Consider the following 25,528-nt stretch of genomic DNA (forward strand, 5'->3'; position numbering starts at 1 on the left):
TGCCTCAATCCTGGAAATCTCTGGCCCTTCCCCAAATAGTTAGACTACCCGTCCCACTACTCATTATCCTAGGAAGTTACCCACCCCTATAAAACACCATCCCATGCCCTGGGGCTGCCCTCACCGGCTGAGAGGGCACACACTGTCTGTGGAGTGTGTTTCTCTTGAAATAAATCCACTTCTTACCTGTCACTGTGGCTCTCACTGAGTTCTTTCCATGACGAGACACCAAGACCCTGAGTTTCATTAAGCCCTGAGACCAGGAATATCATGATCTCAACTAGAAGATCATGGGTACAAGCCCCAGGCTGGGTCTTGGTTGGGTTCGAGCCTGGATGTGTGGGTTCAAGTTCAAATCTGAGGTGCACGGTTTCAGTTTGAAACCTTCTTGGTCAATCTTATTCATCCCAGTTCTATAATTTAACTCACCTAAATACACATACACTTGGCAAACTCTATTTCCACTACAGAATTCCTTAACAGCAAAAAGTGAAAATTTATTATATAATCTATGTGGGGTTGTTTGAAAAAGAACATCCATAAAATGGAAAACAATGCAGTATACATACACCCACGCCCCACACATATATACACAAGAGCCTCCCAGCAGCACTGGGAATGGCCAAATGCTAAACAAGCCAGCTGATCACCAGTAGGAGCGTGGATAAAACTCGATACACGGTTACAGTGAAGCATTATACAGCAGTGGGAATCAACAAGGCACTGTTACCTGCAACAATGTGGATGATTTTCAAATGTAATGCTGAGCACTAAAGAGGCCAAATAGGAAACGACACACAGGATATGATTCAGTTTTTATGTACACAAAAGAGAGAGCCTGAAAATCATCGTCAAGAGGAGACAGCGTCACCAGAAGCAAGTGACAGGACAACCACAGACAAGCCAGCACAACAGCCCTGAACACCCCGGCTCTTGGTTTGGGCTTTCCCTGTGTCTAAACCGCCCTGCACTCACATCAAAATCAAAACACGCATAAAGACAAATGATTAAGTAAAAGGAAAATTCGCTTAGAAGAAGCTAAAGGGAAGTAGATGGTCAAAGAATTAAAACTAAAAATTTCAACAACAGTCAGAGAAGAGAGAAAAACATTTACAATAAATTATAATAAATAAAAAGAAAGAATTTAAAGATAAAAATTAATTTGATGCCAAACAGAACTCAGATAAAAGGCTAAACATATACAGAGGAGTTAATAAGAGGCTCAAATGTGAAACTAAAACAGAATCGAGAGCCAAAGACTCAGGCAAGAGAAGCTTTAAAAGAAAATATCAAAGAAATTTGAAGGCAAAGATGAATAAACAAAAATACTCAAAAGGAAAAGAAAAATGAGTCAATGTTTCTGGGGTGGGCACAACATCCTCTGACGAGACAGTCTTCTTCTGAGTACAGGGTCACCACGAGTACAGGTTAAAGGGGCAGAAGTAGGCAATTCACCAGCTTCCCGGGTGGCACTAGTGATAAATAACCTGCCTGACAATCAGGAGACATAAGAGACGCAGGATCTTCCCTGGGTCAGGAAGATCCCCTGGAGGAGGGCATGGCAACCCACTCCAGTATCCTTGCCTGGAGAATTCCATGGACAGGGGAGCCTGGCGGGCTACAGTCTACAGGGTTGCAAAGCGTCGGACATGACTCAAGTGACTAAGCATGCATGCATGCACACACACTCGTGCGTGCACACACACACATGCACACAAGCTATTCTACCCTCTCAGCCTTCGGTGAGCTCCAGGAAGCTATGTCTTTGTAGGCAGCTTCAGTTAACACAGCCTGGTAATAACCAATCAGCAGCTGAAGTATCTGCAGCAGGATTCACTTCCACAAAGTTTCCAGAAAAAAAAACACCCAAAGTTCTATTAATACAACAGAAGTTTCTTTAAAAATGTGGTTTCAGGACCTCAAGATCAGCACAGATCAGCAGGGTATCTGCACATGAAATCATCTTCATGACAATGTAAGATGCTATTTCCCTTTCCCCTAGCAGTTACTACATTCTTCACCCACTAGCACTCACCAGCGTGGGGCACTTGTAATCAGGAAAGTACCCTTAAGCAGAAATACTTCTGAGATGTCCACCCATGAGTGCTCATCTGTTCCAAGTTCTGTTTAAGGAAGTACACTTTCAGCATTCTTGTGAGAACCACTAGTGCTATTTCAGCTGTGAGCTACACAAATAGCTCACAAATAGTATCATTTTCGCTTGAAAGAACAAAGGACAGAAAAGCAATAGTAATCCAGATTGGAGTATTAGGCGACTCTCTCAGAAATGAACAAAGTGAACCTGTACTTCAAAGAAAGTAAGTGACAGTATTTGTTACTAGTGATAAAACTTGAGGTCTCAAGAGAGAATCAGAAATTTTGGGGAAACTTGAATCCAGCACCTCGAGTCTTCCATCCTTCCCATACATAAGTGCTTCTCTGATAAGAAGAGTGGTGATGTTAACAGAATGCCAACGTAAATCAGAGTCTCTCTGGATGTAATCTAGTATTCCGTATTATTTAAAAGGCCTCTAGGTGATGTTTGAAGCTGCCCCAGAGGTTCCATGCTAAGCATTCCCATAGGTAACAAACATCCCCAGAAGAGTTTATTAAAAGACAGCTCACTTAACAGTAAGCAGCTCCAGCTTAGGAAACATTATAATAATACTATAATAATGCCCATTCTGGACTAATCATTCACTAACAAGGTGATCTGTAACATCCTGAGGTATCAATTTCTTCACCAGTAAAATGTAGAAAATACCTCCACAAAATGACATTCCTGAAGATCAACAAAAACGTTGAATGTGAAAGCCTTGCACAATACCTGGCAAGGTCAGGCAATGAGAATGTGTTGGTATGTTAGGAGAGATTAGATGAAATACAGAATCTCACAGCAGGGAACGGATAAAATAGCGCTTTGGATTCTCTGGAGTCTGTGTGGCACTCAGGGTGCAGGAGGAGAGAAGTAATGGGCAGTTAGGTACTAGCGAGCATTTATAGGAAACAGCTGGGCTTGAGGACAGTTACCATCTCAGAAGCTATGATTCTTAGCTATAGGTCATCATCCGAGTCAAAGACCTACCAATCATAGCTAAAATGAATTAAGTAACATAATGACAACAACCATTAATATTATTAAATTAAATCCTCTTGCTTCGATTCCACAGTCATCAGGAAATCTTTTTTCTTTCATAATTTGGCTTCTCATGCAAAATTCTTTCCTAGATCAGTGACTCTCCTATCCCAAAGTAGTCTCTCACTACAATCCAAATTATACAGAGAATCAAACCCTAAATCCCTAAGTCATCTTGTTTATAAAGATTAATTTTTCCCCATGCATTTAAAACAGCACTAGAGACACATTATCCTTAGGAGGATTAAGAAAAATTATCACAAATCATTTTCTGTAGACTTAATTCTCTCTATAAAACAAACTGGAAAGATTGCCGAATTAACACTCCAGTGTAGAAGTCTTTGTACCCTTGACTATGATGGATCAACACAGTAGCCTCTAGGTTCAATGATAAGATAGGGTTCATAAACCTGGACTACACCTAGATAAAATCGGGCTGATCTTGTCACATTTTGCAGCACAAATGCACTTTAGTGTTACAAAGAGACAGGCCCCACCCACAGAACTGTTTTGATGAGGGGATTTATATCCTGTCAAACTAGAATCAAGATTGCCAGGAGAAATCTCAACAACCTCTGATATTCAGATGACTGGCAACCCACTCCAGTATTCTTGCCTAGAGAATCCCAGGGATAGAGGAGTCCGGTGGCCTGCCGTCTATGAGGTCGCACAGAGTTGGACACGACTGAAGCGACTTACCAGCAGCAGCACCCTTATGACAGAAAGCAAAGAGGAACTAAAAAGCCTCTTGATGAAGGTGAAAGAGGAGAGTGAAAAAAGCTGGCTTAAAACTCAATATTCAGAAAACTAAGATCATGTCATCCAGTCCCATTACTTCCTGGCAAACAGATGGGGAAACAATGGAAACAGTGGCTGACTATTATTTTCTTGGGCTCCAAAATCACTGCAGATGGTGACTGCAGCCATGAAATTAAAAGATGCTTGCTCCTTGAAAGAAAAGCCATGACAAATCTAGACTATGTATTAAAAAACAGAGATATTACTTTGCTGACAAAGGTCCACATAGTCAAAGTTTTTCCAGTAGTCATGTACGGACATGAGAGTTGGACCATAAAGAAGACTGAAAGCCGAAAAATCGATGCTTTAGAATTGCGGTGCTATAGAAGACTCTTGAGAGTCCCTTGGACTTAAAGGAGATCAAACCAGTCCATCCTAAAGGAAATCAACCCTGAATATTCACTAGAAGGACTGATGCTGGAGCTGAAACTCCAATAATACTTTGGGCACCTGATAAGAAGAACTGACTCACTGAAAAAGACCCTGATGCTGGGAAAGATTGAAGGCAGGAGGAGAAGGGGACGACAGAGGATGACATGGTTAGATGGCATCACCAACTCAATGGACATGAGTTTGAATAACTCTGGGAGATGGTGAAGGACAGGGAAACCTGGCGTGCTGCAGTCCATGGGGTCGCAGAGTCAGACACAACTGAATGACTGAACATGCACGCAGTAAATTTGTAAGGAAAAGCAATAGTCTGCTTAATATACCAGCATTTCAAAAGTGTTCACTTACTAGGTCAAATATGAATTTTATGATACACATTTAATGTATTCATAAGAAATAATGAATTCTTTATTAAAACACCACAAAAATATTTCTAAAATCTATACCAAAGAAATAGATTTCATAGGTCCTGCAGATTTTAGATAGGTAAAGGACAAAGTTAGAGCCAAGGCAGCTAAATTAAGATCCAATGACACCCTTGAAAAACTCATCCTATCAACAGAAACTTCTACAGATGTTTTTTCAGTATTCTATAAAAATTTTTTTCAACCTCTTGACTCACTGCTTACCAAAAAAAAAAGACATCCCTTTTCTAATTCAGCACTTAAACATTTTTAAAAAGCACATTTATATGTTTTCAAAGAAAAAACTTGGGAAACATTTAAGTGGTTATTACAAATAGGTTCCCTAATCCAACACTACGGAAGGAAGAGAGGAAGCAAAGGAGGAAGGGCCCAGGTCACCATGCTGTGCTGTGCTTAGTCACTCAGTCGCATGGGACTCTTTGAGACCCCATGGACTGCAGCCCGCCAGGCTCCTCTGTCCATGGGGATCCTCCAGTCAAGAATACTGGAGTGGGCAGCCGAAATCCCTTCTCCAGGGGATCTTCCTGACCAAGAAATCGGACTGGGGTCCCCTTCATCGCAGGTGGATTCTTAACCAGCTGAGCTACTAGGGAAGCCTCCAAGCCCCCATGACTCCCAGATTAATAGGCTCTGTAGAGTATAGAAAAGGTGATGCTGCAAACTCCCAGACAGTATACTCTACTACTGCAATACTTAGAAGAAATTTCTGGAACACAGATACTCAAAATCCACACTTCAAGTGGGAAAGTGGTAAGGAAGGTGAGCAAACAATGGTATCAGAGGCAGAGAGCTGAGACTTAACATGACTAAACGTCTACAGAGAAGGGCAGCAGGTGAATCTTAATGAAGCAAAGTATCTTACAGAAGCTTCAAGATGACAAGGTGAATTCTATACTACTTATTTCTGGTGCTGAAACACTCATCTCAAGTGCAATCCCAAAATTTAAAGTTTATATGTAGCTTTATTCTACACTTTAGTGACCAGCCCAGACAGGAAATGAAATGGAAATTTACTCACTATAGTAACCATACAGTACAGTGTCCTCGATCTGTCTGCTGACGTTCGCATTGGCCCAGTCCTAGGACAAAAAGGAAACAACAGAAACATTAATGAAACATCTAATTGCTTAACAGTTATACTTAAGTCTTAATATGATCGAGTATCACTTTAAAATGTATTATTGACACCGACAGGTATGGTCTGTGCCTTCAAGAAGTGAGCGACAGATGAGTAAAAAGACAACTGCATTAGCAGGTAAATGTGAGCAAGCGTGAGCAGGTGGTTCTGAGGAAGTTCATGGGATGGAAGTCGACTGACTGTCAGAGGTGGCTTCCCAGGGCAACTAAACAGGGTCTGAAAAACACAACGGGAAGGAGGGAAGACGGTGAAGGCACATACATGGAGAGTCTGAAAAGCCTGCAAAGAAGCAAAATACAGACTCACTAGAGCTTCTGGAAAGGGAAGGGAAAACAGGTGAGCGAGGGAGAGGAGGGGCAGGTGTGAGGGCTTCTGAGTCACTTTAAGTATGCTGGCCTCTGTCAGAGGGCAAGGGGAAGCAGAGGCACACTGCTATACAGAGTGACAGGTACGAAGTGTAACTTAGAAACAAGATATTCAGCATAACATACATTTTTAAAAATACCTAAAAGAAGAGTAAACTAAACTCCTTTGCATTCAATCCAATTATTTTTTAATTAGTAATTTTAGAAAATTAATTCAAATTAATCTCAAATTTTTTAAAAACTACATTAATTAGAACTGAGATAAATAGCAAGTCTTTTTGAATATCCTCATTTTATGCATATAAAAAATTAAACCTGGAGAGTCTATGTGACTTGCTATTAAGTAACAAGGTTCATTTTAGTATTCAGGTCAATTCTGTTCCATCAATACTTTAAGAATCCCACTTACAAGTCTTTTAAGGCAGAGTGGTAACATTCAATTATCCTAAAATAATTTAGGTTTTTCTTTTTTTTCCCTTTTTCACTTATAAACACCTACAACAAGGATCTATGAATTTCTAATTGAAAAATGGCTAAAAGAACGAAAGTGTGGAAAACTCAAATTTAGCACTACAGACACAAACCTTGGCATACAGTGCACAATAAAAATACTATTTCTCCAATAGCAATGAAGACTGTGAAAAACTTAAGAATAGGCTAAACTTCAAAATTATGTTACCTGAATAAAGAAACAAGTAACTACAGAATATGAAAAAGATCCACATGAAAAGGCTGTAAATACCAAATCCATGAAACCATACAGTGCCAATCAAAATCCCAACAGCAGGGACAATGCTCTGACATGGTGGTTCTAAAAGTCATCTGAAAACATACAAAGAGCTAAGAAAATTTTTGTAAAAGACCAACCAGGAGGAATTTAGCCAATTACTAAACCTTATTAATAAACCATGAAAATCTATTATTAATATCATAGTGACCTTCCATTTACCTAAATTGCAAGATTTAAAACATTAAAAATATCCAGCAATGGCAAATGTGGAGGAAAAGCCATCTACACACAGTAATTAGTAAGAAACAGTCCATGATATAGATCATTTTTGCTGGAATCTGTCCTAAAAAGATTCACACAAATCAGGACAGATATGATGCACAGGGATGTTTTGAAACAAGTAGTCCTGCCCACTCAACAACCTCAAGACCTCCAGAGGGATGCCTGGCAGCTTGCAAGCCCAGGCCCCGCACCGCCCACCCCCCCACCCCCCCACCCACAGCAGGTGGGCTGTCCTCCCCTCAGTCACTCAGCGGACCAAGGGGCCCAGAGGCAGGGGGTGCCCAGCCCCTGCGGTGTCCAGGGCCCACATACAGCAGGTATTCCAGCTCGTGTTGGGGGGACCCACATCCACGGTGTTGATCTACCTGAGGCTAATCTTCCGCCTGCCCCGCAGGCATAGGTGCCTCTGCTGAAGCACCCACACTATGGGAAAGCTCACCACTTCACAGAATGGGAAGCACGTAAGAGTGTGTGGACCTGTTGATCCTTATTCCCATAAATTACAGCCTCCACCAATCAATGGTGATTGATCTTTCTTCACCCAACAATATTCAGGGTGGTCCAATGGTTAAGAATCTGCTTTGCCATGCAGGGGACAAGGGTTCAATCCCTGATCAGGGAACTAAGATCCGACATGCCTCCACACAAGTTAGGCCATGAGCCACAACTAGAAAGTCTGTGCACCCCAACAAAAAGATCAATAAACAATAGGATAATGTTGTTTAAAATGCTAAAACACAATAAGAAACTACAAAAAATGAGAGAATCTAATCACCTGGGGAGAAACAATAAAATGTATTATTGTACCTTTATAATGTGGAATACCATATGGACATTAAAATCTCTAAAATGTATATAAACTGGTATATATGGATATCCATGAACTATTTCTGAATGGGGCTAAACAGAACAAGTTGCAATCAATAAGACTCACAATCTTTGACTAAAAAATGTAATCAAAGAAAGACCAAATATATACTACAGAAAAATAAAAATAAAGTTAAGCAGTGCTCACTGCACAAGACTGGAAAAAGCACTGTGGTAAATTCTAACCAATGATGAGAAATTTTTTCTTCAGGTATCCAAATGAATGAACACAACCAAAACTTCAGCTCCCAAAAGCTGTGTTTCTTAAGTGATTATTTATATATCAAAACAAATTTTTAAAGATTTTTGAAGCTTGACGATTTTTTGAAACAGAGGATAATTACAGCTATTCCTCTGCAAGATTCCAACCAAGTTAAACTTAAAAACTGAAGAAGACAATAACCTCAGAAGAAGACATAAGTAGAAAGACTGGAGGTAATTTAAAATCAATGGGCTTCCCTGGTAAAGAATCCGCCTGCTAATGCAGGAGATGCAGGTTGGATCCTTGGGTTGGGAAGATCCCCTGAAGAAGGAAATGGCAACCACTCCAGTATTCTTACCTGGGAAATCCCATGGATGGAGGGGCCTGGTGGGCTACAGTCCATGGGGTGGTAAGAGTCAGACACAACCTAGCACTAAACAACGATTTAAACTCAAAGGTTCACTGACATTTAGTGTCTTTTACCCTCAAGGGTTCTTTCCTTTAACCAAATCTTGCAGCAGTTAGAGAATATTACTGTTACTATTTTAAAGCAAAAATATGTGTAAAATATACAATATTACTCAAGTATTATTTGTATATTTGGCTTTTATATACAATCTTGCCTCCAAGGTATCCGATTCACTGTCAAAAGAGCTCCATTTATGAAACTTCTACGTTTTGAAAATTGCTTAGTTATGCCCTTGATACATTTTACAAACTTCTGCCTCCCAAAGTAGAGACCAAAAAAAAAAACTTTAGAAGACCCAAAGGAATGTGAGAGAAAACAAGAACTAATACTAAGTAGAGAATACACAAGAACATTTTAGAGAAAAAAGGAAAAGGAGATACAGTCCATGAAGCGGAAAGGTATTGATTTGTATACATAAAGCTCCTTTTCCATCCTTCCAGGAGACCTTTTAAAATGCTCAGTCCAACCCAAAGCTACACTTAAGTACCCTTAACTTTACTAGATAACCTCCCTTTAGACCTGTGGCTCTCACTCATGGATGACTCTCCCCAAGAGGACATCTGGCAGTGTCTTGGAGACAGTGGGGCTGGGGAGGGGGCTGGGGAAGGGACAGCATGCTACTGGCATCTGAAGGTGGAGGTTAGGCTCTGCTAAATGGCTGCAACACACAGGACCGCCCCTTACAGGAATGAAGCACTCAGCACAGAGGCCGATGCTTAAGAAACCCAGACTTGAAGTTCTCTAAAATAATCTGAGGACCAAAAACAAGAGCTACTCAGTTCAGTCCCAAATGGAGACCCCGTTCCACCTGTACTCAGATGCTAGCGCTTCCTTCTGCTGAGTGCCCATGCTATTTACAGCCAAGCTTTTCACGCTGAGGCCCGCAACCCTCTGCTTCTGCAAGGACACAACACCGGGCCTGCAACGATACTCTCCCCTGACAAACATCTCTCCCACTCTACTGAATCCTACAGTGTATGCACTCCAGTAGTTTCCATCAAATACCACAGTCACCACAAATAAAAACACCCCTCCCTCAACCCACCTCCTACTCCCCTGGAGGACGGAGCTTCCTGAAAAGCTGCCAGCATCCCGTCACTACTCCCCCACCTTCCTGCCCACACTTAGCTCACTCCCACCTGACCACCCACTGCTCTGCAAAGATTACTCTTCACCAAAAGAGAGGGGTCACTCCCCTGCCACTCTCCCTCCACTTCTCAGCGTTGCTCTTGAAGCACATCTGCTGAGAAGCGCCCCTCTTCCATTTTCCTTCCCCCTACCAGGCTGCAGCCCCGCCCCGTGAGTGGCCTCCACATAATAATACAGCTCTGCCATCCCTGGCCCGGCCCTGGTGTCAAGCCTTCTCTGACCACTCACTCTCCCCAGCTACGGGTCTGTCCACAGCTCTAAATACCATCCACAGGCTGATGACTTCCAGACACCACGAAGGTTTCCCTGGAGCTTAACTCGCCACTTGACTGCACCACCTAAATATATATGACAGGCACTTGGAAGGTAACCTGTCCAGAATGCAGCTCTTTTTCTAACATCCCCTCAGCAGAGACATTACTTTGCCAACAAAGGTCCGTCTAGGCAAGGCTATGGTTTTTCCAGTAGTCATGTATGGATGTGAGAGTTGGACCATAAAGAAAGCTGGGCACCAAAGAATTGATGCTTTTGAACTGTGGTGTTGGAGAAGACTCTTGAGAATCGCTTGGACAGCAAGGAGATCCAACCAGTCCATCCCAAAGGAGATCAGTCCTGACTATTCATTGGAAGGACTGATGCTGAAGCTGAAACTCCAATACTTTGGCCACCTGATGCAAAGAACTGACTCATTAGAAAAGACCCTGATGCTGGGAAAGATTGAAGGCAGGAGGAGTAGGGGACGGCAGAGGATGAGATGGTTGGATGGCATCACTGACTCGATGGACAAGAGTTTGAGCAAGCTCCAGGATTTGTTGATGGACAGGAAGGCCTGGTATATTGCTGTCCTTGGTATTGCAAGGAGTTGGACACGACCGAGCAACTGAACTGAACTCACTTGCCCACGTGCACACACAGGACTTATTATTCCCCAGGCATCCCTATTGCTCTAAAGTGTCCTAGGCATCACTGCTTCGGTTTTCTTTTTCCTTCAACCCCATATCTAATCCATCAGCAAGGCCACGCAGCCTACCTCCAAAATACATGCCGACTTTAATCACTTTTCTTCACCAACACCACTCTAATCCCAAGTCAACTTTATTTTTTAAAACCTTAACTTCCCACTGCACTGAGAAGAAAATCTAAACCCATAGACATGACCTAAAGGGAAAAACACTGGGTCCCCACCTTCCTCTTGACCTCAGCTGGTACCACAGCACAACCCAACGCCACCCTGCAGTCCAGCAGACCAGATGCACGTCTCCCCGAGGGCCGCTGTCCTGCTGCGGCATCTCTGTGAAGGCTGCTTCACTCGGGTCTCACCTTAAGGACCCTCTGCAGCAGTCTGGCCTTCCCCCTCCCACCTCAACACCCACCGCTGAGCGGACGCTCACATTGGTCTGCTCTGCGTCCTCACAGAACTGAGCACTAGGAAGCGAGCTGGTCTGGCCTCAGAGAACGTAGGCGGCCTGAGAGCGGTGGACTCACTGGTTTTCAGCATCTGTCTCTAGCGCCTACAACTGTCAGGTCTGTATTACATACTTAGCAAATACTAAGTGCATGAATACATTTAAGGTGTAGTAAGAACACAAAGTTCTAAGGTCCAATTATCTGCATCTGAGAGGAGGAATGAGGCAATAGGAGAGCGTTCAACCCAAACACCTGATAATCTCAGGCCATAAAGAGATTAATCACTGATGGACGGAAGGAAGAAATGAATATTTTAGCTACCAAAACAAATATTTTTATATTAACTAATTAAAATTAGTTATTAACTAATTTTAATTAGTTAATATAATTAGTTAACACATCTTAACTAATTTTATACACTGTATAAAATAAAGAATATTTGTTCATGTTAATGGCTATTTCTGATTTTTTTTTTTATTAGTACACTTTAGCTCAGTGGTAAAAAATCTGCCTGCAATGCAGGAAACACAGGAGATGTGGGTTTGATCCCTGGGTCAGGAAGGAAGAGGAGGAAATGGCAACCCACTCCAGTATTCTTGCCTGGAGAAGTCCATGCACAGAGGAACCTGGAGGGCCAAGCCCATGAGGTCACAGAGAGTCGGACGTGACTGAGCATGCACAATTTGCATGTTTCATGAGCCAAAGTTATTGGCCAACTACACAAGGCACTGTAATAGAACACTTTCAGCCATTCTTTACAGTTTTGTGTTTTTGTTTTTTTTTTAATCTGTGAAGTTAATTATTACACAGAAAAACTAGAAACAATGAAATTATCTGGCGAAAAACATTCATAGTGCCAGGAGCTGAAAAAGAGGTCAATGGAAATATTTCAGACCTTATCACAATATACCCTTTACCAAAGGAAGGCAGAAATAAGTAGGAAGGTAAAGTAGACAAAACAGAGAACGTATAGTTGACTGCCTGCCTGGTGTCCTCAGCTCCTAAGCCCAATGTCAGCAGGCCTTGAAATCTCGAGTTTCCAAACAACTGTACCTAATAAGCAGGTTCCTAATCAGTTTAGAGGCGTCAACATCCGAGGTGGAAACTGAGAAACTCAGATGACAGACATATTCATTTAGGAATAAGCAATGCACTTTCTAAAACTTAGGCCACAACATAATTCATCATGGAAAACAACAACCTGCACATTTTAATAAGGACGAAAGAGATTAAAAATGCCATGGCACACTTCTACCCTGAGACACCTAAATTCACAGCTCCGGCATGAAGTCTGAAACTAGTTCTTAAATACTAATGTTTAAATACTCTTGTCTTTTACTAAGCATCTCAAGAGAATTCATTAATAATTTTTTGGAGAAAATACTCTTTACAGTTTACCAGACATAGTTCTTTGAAAGTCTCTTCAGTTCTCGTTTAACTATTAGCACAGGCCAGCTTCAAATGACAACTCTTAGGAAATTCACTAGTCCCCCAGCCAGTGCTCCAAAACAAAGAAAAGACAAAAAGGGAAACAAAGAATATTTTAAAACATCAATATATATACGTCAAAGTATTGGGGAAAAACTGGTATTTTACCTAAGCTTTTGGCTGGCTAAAAATAAACATAACTAGACAGAGACAACTGCTGCTGCTGCTGCTGCTGCTAAGTCGCTTCAGTCGTGTCCGACTCTGTGCGACCCCATAGACGGCAGCCCACCAGGCTCCCCCCGTCCTTGGGATTCTCCAGGCAAGAACACTGGAGTGAGTTGCCATTTCCTTCTCCAATGCACGAAAGTGAAAAGTGAAAGTGAAGTCGCTCAGTCCTGTCCGACCCTCAGCGACCCCATGGACTGCAGCCCACCAGGCTCCTCCATCCATGGGATTTTCCAGGCAAGAGTACTGGAGTGGGGTGCCATTGCCTTCTCCGGACAGAGACAACTATTAATAAGTAAATGAAAAGTAGAAACAAATGAGTCAATTCCTAGGCAGGTTGATAAGAAGTCTGGGGTCCCTGAGGAGGAGAAAGGGGTCTAGGGCTCTCAAAGTGGAAATAGGGGTCTGGAATTCTCAAGGAGGAAGAAAGGACAAACATCTTTTTTTCCCCTCTACGTTTCTTAGTCTTAGTCACATAAAACATTTTTTTTTCTTTAAGCCCAGAACTGATGATTACACAACAAACAACTCAGTTTAAACTCTGTACTAAGGATTATAGAACAACAATGTATCCTGCTTAAGGACAGTTTCTCCTTCCTAAAAACCTTCTGACTAATCCTGTTATCTTAAAATGTAAATTGTGGGAGTGGGTCTAGTAAGATCTTTACAACCTTGGACATTCTTTTGATTTACTGTAATAACCAATTAAAAACATATAGCTCCCTTGCTAACACTAGCGAGGGGGGCACTCTCATCCCCCTTCTGAGGTCTGTGTCAGAACCTTTCTCTGTCCCTTTTCATACCTTAATAAAACTCTGCTACACAAAAGCTCTTGAGTGATCAAGCCTGATCCCTGGTCCCGAAGCTAATTCTTCTTCTTCGTAGATCATGAATCCTACACTGTTCACCATAAGTCATCACCTTGGGGGCTGGTCCAGGATCTTCAGGCCAAAGTAAGAACACTGAGAGCTGTCTCTCTGCTTTCTCAGTAAACAGGTTTTCTGCTTTACTAACTCTACGGTGTGCTTGTATGAATGGATGATACGCCCTGCATGAAGCAAGCATTGAGCCCTGCTCTGCAGTTTCACGGTTTCTCGTAATGACTGAAGGCAGCCCCCCAAAGGGGAATCTTATCAGGAGTTTATATTTATACTGACCTGCCAATGCCAAGAGACACCCAACGTCCTTGCAAGGGGAGCACCAGAAATGGGCAAAGCATGTGGACAGAACTTTCCCTTCAGAGTCACCTTTTCCTGGTCTCTTTGACCATTTCCTAAGTGTGTAGGGAATCAGAGCTACTAACAATCTGTCTGATCATAGACTTTCAAGGGACTTGTGATCCATGCTGTTACTATGTACTTTTACTTAGACCCCAAGTATGGAAGCGCCTAGCCTTGCTAGGAGCCAAAAGTTCCAAGAACACGTTTGGGAGCAAGGTGGAGCTGCAGCTCCAGAAACGTCTCGGTCTAGAGGGCACTCTCTTGGCTGCCGGCCTCAGGAGCCAGCGACCTGAAAGTGAGTCTCTGTCATGGCTGTGTCTCCTATCTACATGGAGAGAAGCCCTGCTGGTGGCCATGAGGCTTTCGAGGACACAGATCGGGAATTGCAAAATGTGGTTAGATTAGAATTACAATGGGCTTCTTTTGGTAGTGTCAGCTCTTAGCAGACCAGTGAAGGCTCTCTGATGACTTTTGTCTCAACTCCCTAGATACTCCTTTTGTAGAATCTGTGGACATGAACTGGAAGGATTAGCCCTAGTGGCTTGAGGACAAAAACCACTTTTTTCTCCCTGGCTGACCCTTTTGCTATCACATATGCTGGCGTGGTGACACTCAGGAGGGACATCTTGGTTGCTGTTTGTCCCTTTATGACTCACTGCTTCTACTGCGGTCAGCACTGTACCCAGGAATGTGCCCGGGCACACACAAGACGGAGGCTTCCCCTGGTAGTACTAGCTTGGGAAACATTCCGGGAACTACTCTGGCAAGTCAAACAAATGTCTTGGTGGTAAGAAACTGGAAATCAGTCTGGGATGCTATCAGGCCTACCTCTGGGGCACCTCCACCCCTCCTCGGTGGTACAACCGGGAGGGACGAGTAAGATGCCCGCGTTGGTAAGAGACGGACTTAAGTCCGACCAGGGGAGGAAAATTTTGGTGGAGAGTCTGTCTACACCCTCATCTAGAGCAGGAAGAGACACTTCTGATGGGAAGAAGCCACAGCTGTGGATGCCACTTTTTTCTCTCTCACAGATGGGAGCTAACAGTTCCAGAACCACGCCTTTAACAATGTATTTTAAAAAACTGGGACAAGTTTGATACCCAGAGTTTAAAGAGACACGCCTGATCTGTGATACTGAATGGCCATAGTATCCTTTAGAAGATGGGGAAACGCTGGCCTGTTAAAAGGTCTCTCAATTACGATACTGTTTTACAACTAGACCAGTTCCGTAGAAAACAAGAGTAACAGGCAGCAGTGCCATACGTGTTGCTCTTTGTCTCTCTCGAGACATGCCAGACTTATGTCCTAACAGTGCAGACTTGGGTGTGAAACCTTCAGCTCCCTCCTGTCCTCTTATTTTGCCCCTGTATCTGGGGCTCCCGACTGAACTACACTCAAGTCTCAAGGCTGAGAATCAGGGCACCCTTCCAGGAGGGGCTGCCTCAGTCTAGGCAGAATTTCAAACAGCCCCAGTGCGGTCGAGACTATTTAGAGGGTATGTCTTAGGACTGACGCCGACTCCTGACTTGAGAGCTCAAGTTCTGGGGGAAGCTACTGCTTTTGGAGATAAATGGTTTGAACATGAGACAAGGGGGAAAAGCGAACATGAAATAGCCGTCCTCCCTACTGGGAGTCAAGCAGTTCCCATAACTCTGCCAGACTGAGGCTATAACATGGATAAAGGAAGGTAGGATCAGAGTCCTTGCAAGAAGTAACCTTCAAGGACTCAAGCGAGCACACACTAAGGCTTTAAACTGTGCAAAGTTGGCTGATATAGAACAGGGAAAGAAGGAAACTCCTAGTAATTCCTAGATAGAGTATGGGAGGCTCTCCACAAGTTTACTGACATTGATCCTGAAAGTGCAGAGGGAGGAATGATCTTAAAAGATTTATCACTCATTCAGCTCCAGATATCCACCATAAGTTACAAAAACAGGCATTTGGACCAAATCAGTCTTTAAAATTTTTAAACTGTTGCAGCTGGCTCAGACGGTGTATTATGGTAGAGAATATGAGGAAAATACGAGCAGAAAAAAGACCAGGGAAAGACCAAAGCCCCAGCATGACTGTTAGACCTGCTCTCAAACAGCCTGAGAAGAATGCCCAGAGGGATCCAGGTGAAAAGGGATGGGCTTGCTATTACTAGGGAAAGGAGGGGCACCTCAAGCAGGACTGCCCTCAGGCCTCTAAGCCACCCCAGCTCCATGTCCGGTCTGCCTGCAAGGGACCACGCTGGAGGAGAGACTGCCCCAGAGGCACAGGTTTCAGGGGTCGGACTCTCAAGATAATCCGGACTGAAGGTGCCCGGGGGGTCCCCACACAAGCTCCCGTCCTAATTACACCTGAGGAACCCCAGATATTAATAACTGTGGGGGCCAACCCATCGACCTCTTTTGGACACTGGGGCAACTTTCTGCTCACTGAAGCCCCTGGTCCACTTTCCTCCTGATCCACTACCATAATGGGGCTGTCTGGACGAGCCAAACGCTATTATTTCAGTCATCCTTTAAGCTGCAACTGGGGCTCTGCTATTTTCTCACACGTTTCTGACCGTGCCAGAGCTCCCCCCACCCCTTCTGCGGAGGGTATACTAAACAAGGTCCAGGCCTCTGTTTTCATGAATATGGAGCCTGCTCTTATAACTGAAGAAAATGTAAATGCTAAAGTGTGGGCTGATGTAAAAACTGTAGGTCAAGCACAAAATGCTATTCCTGTCACTATCAAACTCAAAGACCCTCACCTACTTCCACATCATAAGCAGTATCCATTAAAACCTGAGGTTAAGGAAGGGTTAAAACCCATCACTGAAAATTTAGAGGAACAAGGACTATTAATCCCCTGTAACAGTCCATGCAGCACTCCTATTTTGGGTGTAAAAAGAAGTCAAACGATAACTGGAGACTTGTTCAAGATATACAAATAGTAAGTGCCTAATCCTGATACTTCATTGTCTGAAATTTCTGACTGAACCAAATATTTTTCAGTCATTGATTTGAAGTTTGCTTTCTAGAATTGAATCTATACTAAATCATCCTCTACCATGACTTTAAGATGATTGAGAGGATTCTTGGGCATTATAGGCTATTGCCTCATTTGGATTCTGGGTTATGGGGAACTTGCCCAGCCTTTATATACACTTACAACTGAGACTCAGCAGACCCAAACCAACAAGCTGGTTTGGTCCCCAGAGACTCAAAGGGCTTTTAAGGCTCTTCAAACTGCTCTCTCGCAGGCTCCCGCTTTGAGTTTGCCCACAGAATCTGAGTTTAGTTTGTTTGTTACTGAAAAAAGGCTATGGCCACATTGCTTAAGGGTAATTGCTACTACTGTTTTGCTAATGCCTAAAGCTCCTAAGTTTATTAATGGGCGAAATCTTAATGTACTGACTTCTCATGATGTAAGTGGGATCTTAGACTCTAAAGTTCAGAGCAACAATGGCTCCATCTTTAAAGCTGCTGTTAACTCAAGGAGTGTCGAAAGCTCTAGGAATAGAGCATCACTTACACTGTTCCTGGAGACCCCAATCTTCAGGAAAGGTTGAAAAGACTAATGACGTTATTAAGAGGCATCTTGGTAAGCTAACTCAGGAAACACAAGATAGTTGGTTTAGTTTTACCCATACCTTTAATAATGAGGGTATGAACTGCCCCCAAAAAATGGGATTACCTCAATGACAGACTGGTTTTGCACACAGATATTGTCATAGATACTAAAGCCTTAGAACTAACTATGTGACTCAGCTTTCAGCCTTTTCAACAGACATTACTGGGAGGTTAACTCCTGACCCAGCCTTTGAGTCAAACAAGCCGGTGTTTGAGCCAAGAACGGACATGAGTCTGAGAATCGACATGGCTTGCTTCTGCTGACTCCAGAAGTCCTGAGTCTGCCATTTGACCCTTAAGACAACGCCTTCCTGTCCTGGGCTCGTTCCTACACTGCATTCCATAATACTGGAATCAAAACTGCTGGGTCTGTGGAGCGTTCCCCCTTCTCATCAATTAAAGACTTCCCAGAGTAGGTTTCTCCACTTCAAGGAAAAGACTTTCTTCAACTCTGTGATGACATCCAGCAATCCTAAGATGGACTGGTATAACATATTGTACCTTAACTATGGACATAATGTAACTTTTAATTATGATTATGTTTTAACTTGGTTTAATGACTATTTTGCCTTACATCTATAACTGTAAAATGTGGTTTGTTTCTAACCGCCTGAAAACTTTTAAGTTACAAATGGTTGACCAGGCTCCTATGAGTGCCACAGCCTCCTCCAACTATTACTTGAGGCCCAGTCATATGAGGGTTTAGCAGATCAGAGACCCTCCATATGAGGGTTTAGCAGAATACGTTGCTTCAACAATTTAGGGACTATGCCCCTCAACAGCAGGAAGTAGTTATGCAATGAAAACAACGCCCCTTTCCCTTGGCACCATAATTCTCCTAAAAGAAAAGGAAGGAATGAAAGGACAGAATTCCTAGGCAGGCTGATAAGAAGTCTGGGATCCCCGAGGAGGAGAAAGGAGTCTAGAGATCTCAAAGTGGAAACAGGGGTCTGGAATTCTCAAGAAGGAGGAAAGGACAAACATCTTTTTTTGTCTACACTCCTCAGTCACATAAAACATTTTTTTCTTTAAGCCCAGAACTGATAATTACATAACAAACAACTCACTTTAAACTCTGTACCAAGGATTATAAAACAACAACGTATCCTGCTTGAAGACAGTTTCTCTTCCTGAAAACCTGGCTAACCTGTTATCTTAAAATGTAAGTTATAGGAGTGGGTCTAGTAAGATCTTTACCACCTTGAAACATTCTTTTTATTGTAATAACCAATTAAAAAAGTATATAACTCCCTTGCTAACACTAGCGAGGGGAGCACTCTCATCCCCCTTCTGAGGTCTGTGTCAGAAGCTTTCTCTGTCCCTTTTTATACTTTAATAAAACTCTGCTACACAAAAGCTCTTGAGTGATCAAGCCTGGTTCCTGGTCCCGAAGCTAAATCTTTGGAGATCACGAATCTAACACCGTTCACCGTAAGCTATCACAAAGGCCATACAATTGCTGAATGAATCCCTCGATAATGAAAAAGTTTTTAAAGAAGAGAGGAAAAACCTTAACATGGAATTTTTCCCTTCTAAATATTGGTGCCACATTTAGATTTTTGTTGTCGTTTAGTCACTAAGTCCTGTCTGACTCTTTATGACTCCATGAACTGCAGCACTGGCTTCCCTGTTCTTCACTCTCTCCCAGAGTTTGCTCAAACTCATGCCCACTGAGGTCAGTGATGCTGTCTAACCATCTCATCCTCTGTCACCCCCTTCTTTTGCCTTCAATCTTTTCCAGTATCAGGGTCTTTTCCAATGAGTCGACTCTTCACATCAAGTGGCCAAAGTACTGGAGCTTCAATATCAGCATCATCAGTCCTTCTGAATGAAGATTCAGGGTTGATTTTCTTTAGGATTGACTAGTTTGATCTTGCTGTCCAAAGGACTCTCAAGAGTCTTCTCCAGCACCACAATTTGAAACTATCACTTATTTAGTGCTCAGATTTCTTCATGGGCCAACTCTCACATCTGTACATAACTACTGGAAAAACCATAGCTTTGACTATAGACCTGTCAATAGTGATATCTCTGCGTTTTAATATGCTGTCTAGCTTTGTCCTTCCAAGGAGCAAGTGTCTTTTAATTTTATGGCTGCATTCACTGTCCAAATTGATTTTGGAGCCCAAGAAAATAAAATCTGTCACTATTTTCACTTTTTCTCCATCTATTTGCCAAGAAGTGATGGGACTGGATGCCATGATCTTAGTTTTTTGAATGTTGAGTTTTAAGCCATTTTGTTCACTTTCTTCTTTCACCCTCATAAGAGGCTCTTTAGTTCCTCTTCATTTTCTGCCATTAGAGTGTTATCATCTGCATTATCTGAGGTTGTTGATATTTCTCCTGGCCATCTTTATTCCACCTTGTGGTTCATCCAGCCCAGCATTTCACATAATGTATTCTGCATAGACGTTAAATAAGCAGGGTGACAATATACGTACAGCCTTGTCATACTCCTTTCCCAATTCTGAACCAGTCCATTGTTCCATGTCTGTTCTTAACTGTTGTTTCTTGACCTGCATGCAGGTTTCTCAGGAGACAAGTCGATTTAACAAACATAAAATAAGCACACTAACTACAGCTATACATTTTCTTCTCTAATGAAGCATTTAATAGAATAAATGTCATAAGTCTTAATGGGAAATACTTTTGTTTCTGTAGGCAGGTGAATTCCTAAAGTCTTATTTAAACAAGTATAATGTAATCTCACAAATTAAAAATAAATAAAACAAAAAACTAGTATCCAAAAAGTGATTACTAAACTTAGTATGGTCCCAGAACAACTACATGATCTAAGGGAAAGCTCATAATTTCATTAAAATACTTTAGAAATTTCCAGATGAAAATGTAATTCCACAAAATCTAAACAAACCTAATATTCTAAATTTAAAAATTAAAAAAACTCTCTGCTCAAACAATAATTATACACTGCATATAGGAAATCCCAGTAACAGCATATTCAAACCCCAGACCTGAGATGGGTTATGTCACCTCTCTGAACCTTGGCTTCCTGCCCATCTCTATGAAAACAGAGATAACACTATCTACCTCATTGAGTTGTTGGGACATTAAGATATGTAAACCATTTAGGAGAGGGTCTGGCACACACTAAGTACTCTATGGACACTAGTTTCTATCTCTCTACAGCATTCAGCACATACTAAGATCTCAGTTAATACTTGCTAAATGAATGACTAACCTATAGAAAAGAAATGCAGTTTTCGCAGCAACTGGAATCTAGCCAAACCTAACTCAAAAAAATTATGAAATTATTTAAGTCCAGTTGGCCCAATTCAGGAAGTTATTTTGGAACCATGCATTACTGAGATAACTAAAATAACATTTCATTCAAATATTTAAGTACCTACTATGTGTCAGACACTGACCACCTAGAAACAAACAAAATACACTTTCTATCTCAGAGTTTACACTAAATAAGAAATGTAAAAGTAATCTAAATAATTGAAAAGGAACTCAGAAGCCTTCAGTCTAACACCATGCATTTTAAATATAAGGACCATGAAGTCCAAAAAGTTCAGTTTGGCCAAAGACACAACCTAGGTAGTGAGGAGCCAAGACTAGAACTCAGGTCTGATTGTCTGCAGCCTGCATCACAGTGACTCAGGGTCTTCAACATGACATAGAATTGAAGACCATAATCTGCCACTAACAAAGGTCCTTCTAAATTATCTTAATTAGATAATAGAAATCCAGTCAGACTTCAAGGGAGCTACTACAGGCACAAAAATAAAACCTATTGTGATCAGTTGGCAAATTTTTTGATTAACAAAAGGACTTAGATGGTTGTAAAACAGTGAAAAGTCTCTTCCACATTAGTTGTCACATCTTCAGCCTCTGTGTGCATTTCCATTCTCACTTACTCCCAGAGACAACAATAAAACACAACACACACTGCACTGCTACACATTTAATACTTAATTGCCAAGAATATGAAAGAACAAAATAATTACCTTAAATGTACCATTTTGATTTTTCATGTAAGAAACCAAAAATATATCCACTGGAAGAAGTGCTGATGTGATCAGCGCAATGGCCAGAGAAAAAATGGCGGTTATGGTGGAGACAACTTCACTTTCCCGCTGACTCTGATATTTGCGAACATATATCCAGCAGAACGCCAAAATAGCCTGAAACAGACAGAAAGAAATGTTTTGTTACTGCCCTATCTATGCTCTAATACTGATTTTAGAATGTGTTTTAAAGTTCCTTGTGGGAAACTTTATGCCAAGTAAAGATGCTTTCGGATGTGCATGGAGAAGTCCCCTACCCCTTATAAACTTAGTCAGGATTTATCATTTTCAAAGCCAAGTTCATTAAAGCAGTACATCATCACTGGGGTGCCAAGACACCAAAAAAACAAGCAAAGGTTGTTGATAACAGTGCTCAGTTACATATTTGCTCGCAAACACAGTATGACCATTAACGGTTGACACATTACAGTTATAACTAGCTCTGAATACTTTTCCCTATACATTTTCCCAAGCTAAAGGAGATGTAACTGAAAGTTGTTTCCCATTGTTCATTGCAGCACTATTTACAATAGCCGGAACATGGAAGCAACCTAGATGTCCATCAACTGATGAATGGATAAAGAAGTTGTTGTCCATATACACAATGGAATATTACTCAGCCATAAAAAGGAACGCCTTTGAGTCAGTTCTAATGAAGTGGATGAACTTAGAACCTATTATACAGAGTGAAGTAAGTCAGAAAGAGAAAGATAAATATCATATTCTAACACATATACATGGAATCTAGAAAAATGGTACTGAAGAATTTACTTACAGGGCCGCAATGGAGAAACAGACATACAGAATAGATTTGTGGACATAAGGAGAGGGGACGAGAGGGTGAGATGTATGGGAAGAGTAACATGGAAACTTATATTACAATATAGATTGCCAATGGGAATTTTCTATATGGCTAAGAAACTCAAACAGGGGTTCAACCTAGCAGGGTGGGATGGGGAGGGAGATGGGAGAGAGGTTCAAAAGGGAGAGGATATATGTATACCTATGGCTGATTCATGTTGAGGTTTGACAGAAAACAACAAAATCTGTAAAGCAAGTATCTTTCAATTAAAAAAAAAAGTTGATTAAAAAAAAAGTTGTTCTATCCTGTTCTTACTACAGAAGCATCACAAAACACCACCCAAACTGAAATTAACTTCTGTCCCTTTGTGACAGTTCAAGAATATCATTCAGCTAAAGGTTAACTGTCAACAATCACCATGCAATCAACATATTATACTGTAATTCACATTTTAAAGGGTATTAAACAAAGAAGACAGAGAAGGCAATGGCATCTCACTCCAGTACTCTTGCCTGGAAAATCCCATGGACAGAGAAGCCTGGTGGGCTGCAGTACATGGGGCTGCAAAGAGTTGGACACAACTGAGCGACTTCACTTTCTTTCTTTCTATAGTTCCTGCTGGAGAAGGAAATGGCAAGCCACTCCAGTGTTCTTGCCTGGAGAATCCCATGGACGCAGGGGCCTGGTGGGCTGCAGTCTATGGGGTTGCCAAGAGTCAGACACGACTAAGCAACTAACACACACAAACAAAGAAGAATGAACACTGAAAATGGATGCATGTGCATTTCAAGGAACTTTCCAGGGGAAAAAGTACACTCAGAGGTACTGAGGTTGACATCTGTAATCCATCAGGTCTTCTTAATGGACCAACATCTTTCTAGAAATTAACACAGAGTAAAGGACTTTAGCATCAGAATTCAAATTCTGGCATCAGAATTCTCTGAAGGGCCACTATAGCAGTCTCAAATTCAATAGGTCTGGAGAAGGTCCAGAAAACCTGTATTTGTAACAAGTTCCCAGAAAGGCTGATGCTGGTCCAGAGACTACACTTCGAGAATCTCTGCTTTACTCAATCATAGCGGGATGGCAGCCAGATCCTAAATGGGTGATTCTCAACCTTGGCTGTGTTAGAATCCCCCTGGTAAAAACTTAAAATTTCTTTATGCACCCCCCCTCCCCCAAATCACTTTCATCAGAGACTGAGGCTTCTCTAGGCATCGGCACTGAGGATCCCAATCTGAGGCAAACTTGAGAACCAAGGTTTTACGTAAGCTCTATAAAAGCTCTGGGACACAAGCTTTGTTCTGTCCTTTCACGATTTTCAAGATTTAACTTTTGGTGCAGACAAGGTACGGGTTCCCTAGAGAAAGAGATCCAGGCATGGCTTTCTTGACATATGAGAAGCCATTTTTGGCGTAAGCTACTTGGTGATCTAAGCCTGGCCACAATGCTTGCCCTTGTACAGATCTCAGTAATTAAAGATCTAGAGGGAACAAAATGATGCAGAAACAAACGACTCTATCAAGCAAGAGAAGTAACTACAGCAAAGATAGTACATCAGTTGTAAAAACTTCCAGGTCTGTTTTAAAGATTGTGCTGAAGTGTTCAACTACGAGATCAACTGGAACCTGAGGGATGATGCTGATCTCTTCTGACCCTCCTTGGATTCTGTCTACCACCCAAGCCCCATCATGAATATGTATGACCCTTAGCTTTAAACTTCCCCAATCCTGCTGATGAGGACTGGCTTAGCAAAGACCCCCAGTGTTCTCCCTTCTCCTGATCTTTGGTTTGGTTGTGTCTGCTGACTCAACACTCATCAATAGGCAAACCTAATTTTTCATGTAACATTATTTCCCTTTCGGGTATCATACTTCAGGAGCCAGAAATGAACTAAGAACACCACCTAACTAGTTATAGTTTCTAAATTCTCCTGACACAATCAACAGAAAAGAACAGTTCCATCACTTCAGAAAAACCTCCTTTGCCCCTCCATAATTAACCCCTCTCTCCACTTCCCTGGTGGCTCAGTTGGTAACGAATCTGCCTGCAAAACAGAAGACCTGGGTTCGATCCCTGGGTTGGGAAGATCCCCTGAAGGAGGTCATGGCAACCCACTCCAGTATTCTTGCTTGGAGAACCTCCTTGGACAGAGGAGCCTGGTAGGCTATAGTCCATGGGGTCACAAAGAGTCAGCCATGATGGAGTGACTAAGCGCACCACTCCTTAGCCCTTGAGAACCACTACCTATTATCTATGCCCACAGCTTCTGCTTCTTCTAGAATGTCAGTGTACTTACATAGTATGTCTTTTGAGTCTGGCTTCTTTTACTTAACTTAATGAATTTGAAATCCATCCAAGTTGTTGCATGTAATTTCTTTACATTATTAACATTTCAGTTGGTGTCAGAACAGCAGGAAAAAATAAAGTGAAAAGAAAAATGTGCACTTCAGAACATGGATGTTGGAAAGAAAGAAATAAAAGAAAACGTAGGGAGGCAAGGAGGAAAAAAGGTCGGAAAAAGACCTTTATTCAAATTCTTAACAATTTACTAATTTCATTTTGTTTTGGAAAATATTCTTTTATAAAATGTTACTTATAATAATATTTCATGTGTTTGTTTCTAAATTGACAAATATAGCTTTCCCCAAATTATTTTGGAAGTCACTGGAAGATGAGCCTTTCTATCCTTAGCAACAGCTAAAACAAAACGCAGAATAAACTTTTTGCTGGACTTGAAGAAGATCTGCACTTATACAAAGTTTGAAGCAGCGGGTACTATTGCAGAGGAAGAAGCTTGCCAATAACAGGCAGTCGAGCAGGAAAAGGGCAACCTGGGCAAACAGTTCAGCCAGAGGATCC

General features: G+C 41.9%; 1 protein-coding gene across 1 annotated transcript in view; it reads right to left on the reverse strand.

Annotated features, from left to right (window-relative positions):
- Positions 1-25,528, reverse strand: part of LMBRD1 (LMBR1 domain containing 1) — a 131,952-nt gene that overhangs the window by 100,551 nt on the left and 5,873 nt on the right. The window contains exons 2-3 of the mRNA XM_086316742.1: positions 21,805-21,981; positions 5,768-5,828 (exon numbers count right to left, since the gene is read on the reverse strand). Coding sequence (XP_086172868.1) covers positions 5,768-5,828; positions 21,805-21,981 — 238 coding nt within the window. The remainder of the gene's footprint in view (positions 1-5,767; positions 5,829-21,804; positions 21,982-25,528) is intronic.

The sequence above is a fragment of the Bos grunniens genome, chromosome 9 (genome assembly GCF_055505025.1).
Source record: "Bos grunniens cultivar Pamir isolate PY7600 chromosome 9, Bosgru_T2T1.0, whole genome shotgun sequence".
Lineage (NCBI taxonomy): Eukaryota > Metazoa > Chordata > Mammalia > Artiodactyla > Bovidae > Bos > Bos grunniens.